The following is a 1,813-nucleotide window of genomic DNA, read 5'->3' on the forward strand; positions in this document are numbered from 1 at the left end:
TCCCGAAGACCCGCTGCGAGACGCTGATCTCCCAGTAGTAGCGGCCATTGTTGAGGACGCGCGTCCCGCGGATCCCGGCCGTGCCCTTGCTCCAGTTTGGGTGGAAGTGCACCTTCCGGTTGTTGGCCCCGCTCAGCCACACCTCCTTCGAGCGGTCCCGCTTGTTCCAACTCCACTTGTCCTCGCAGCCGTTCACCAGGGGCCGCTCGTCGTACGGTGGCGGTGGCTGCAGCAGCCCGAATGCCGCATTGTTGTTGACCTGCTCGAGCGCCGCGAGCGACGCCGGGCTGTCCATCGCGTCCATCGAGTGACTTGGGGAGCCGGCTGCCCCGCCCGCTGCCGGACCCGGCTGGTCGAACGTTCCCGACTCCGATGAGCTGACGGAGGAGGCCGTGGATGACGCACCCGATAACGGTGCTCCATCGGTGGCCGCCCCATCGTTGCCGGCGCTCCCCACATTACGGTTCTCGTTGATAGTCATCAGTGCGTCGTCGTCGTCGTGCTGCGGTTCGGCGGTGGCCACCACCGCACAGCTGCTGCGACCGCTGCGGACGCGGATCGAACGCGGAGACGGTGGTCTCCTAGCACTCATGCATGCCCCCCCGGCCACGCACCCGGGCAGCTCAGTAGTAGTGGTGACTGTAGTGCTGGGGCCGGACACCTGTCCCTTCACCGACACCCTGCGCTCCTGGCTGCTGTTCGCGGCTCACCATCAGTAGCTGCTCGGCCCGGTTCCGACGGTTGCGGCGCGGCCGTACACCGAGCCCGGTACCGTGTCCCCCGCTGCTGTGCCCGGCGCTACCGCTTCCGGGACCGCTACCTCCCCAGCCGCCTCCGCCGCCTCCCCAGCCGTGGCCGTGCTTGCCACCGTCCGGGTGGTGATGCGGGTGAATCAGGAACGAGTTGTAACAGCGCAGCACTAGCTTGTTCAGGAACACGCAAATGTTCTTCAGAAACAGCAGCACCAGTATCAACGTCATGCGGATACCGTCCACGAGACCAGACCACGTCCCTAGAGGTCCCCACTCCTCTCGTCCCAGCCGTCCCGCAGGATCGGGACCCGGTCACAGCAGGCGGTGTGTGATGTACGCGCGCGAGATGGGTTTTCCCTCGGCCTACTACGACACAGCTCCTTGGTCGTAGCTCATCCGTCAACTTGAGCAAAACTGCTTAAGGCTCGCTCCTTAGTATTACTACACAGCTACAGATTGGTTTCACACGGACGACGTCACATCCGGACAGCAGCCAGGGATAGGCAGGCCCTCTTTCTCACTCTGGTACGTCGTTTCTCTTCGTCCTTCCGAAGTGGACACGTCTGTCAGCAACACGCCCCACACTGCTGCACACAGGGTGGACGCCCCAAGAGTGTCCGCCGCCCGGGGGAGGTTGTGAGGAGGTTCCAGCAGCACCGTCGCGTCGACGCACTGCTGCGCAGTAGAGTGTACCTCCGTGTGTTGGTGTGTGTTGGGCTGTGGAACAAAGTGCAACGACGCTGTTGACGACGGGTGGGCCGCGCTGGGAGAAAGTTATGCAAAACCTGCACCTGACCACGGCCCGGACACCTCAGAATACCCCGTCCGCCGAGGGGCTGCTGTGGGCCTGCGAGGTGCCCACAAACCGGAGACCACTTGCAGAGCCACAGATAAGCACCTTCCGCCCTCTTTCTCTCTCACTCACACACACACACTTTGTGACGACGGCGGTCAACGTGCGTCCGTGCCGTGAGAGACGTCCGTGTACATTGTCACCCTCGGTGCGACTAAGCGCACCACTCGGTGGAAAGTCCCGTCGTCATCGTCACGGTTTCCCTGTT

The 1,813-nt window shown here is 63.5% G+C and overlaps 1 protein-coding gene across 1 annotated transcript; it reads right to left on the reverse strand.

The window, feature by feature from the left end:
• Positions 1–623: 623 nt before the first annotated feature.
• Positions 624–980, reverse strand: LOC128276590 (RNA-binding protein Raly-like). The gene has a single exon (XM_053015047.1). It carries the CDS (start codon positions 978–980, stop codon positions 624–626), a length of 357 nt encoding a protein of 118 aa, XP_052871007.1.
• Positions 981–1,813: the final 833 nt, after the last annotated feature.

This window comes from Anopheles cruzii, unplaced genomic scaffold (genome assembly GCF_943734635.1).
Source record: "Anopheles cruzii unplaced genomic scaffold, idAnoCruzAS_RS32_06 scaffold01675_ctg1, whole genome shotgun sequence".
In the NCBI taxonomy this organism is placed as follows: Eukaryota; Metazoa; Arthropoda; class Insecta; order Diptera; family Culicidae; genus Anopheles; species Anopheles cruzii.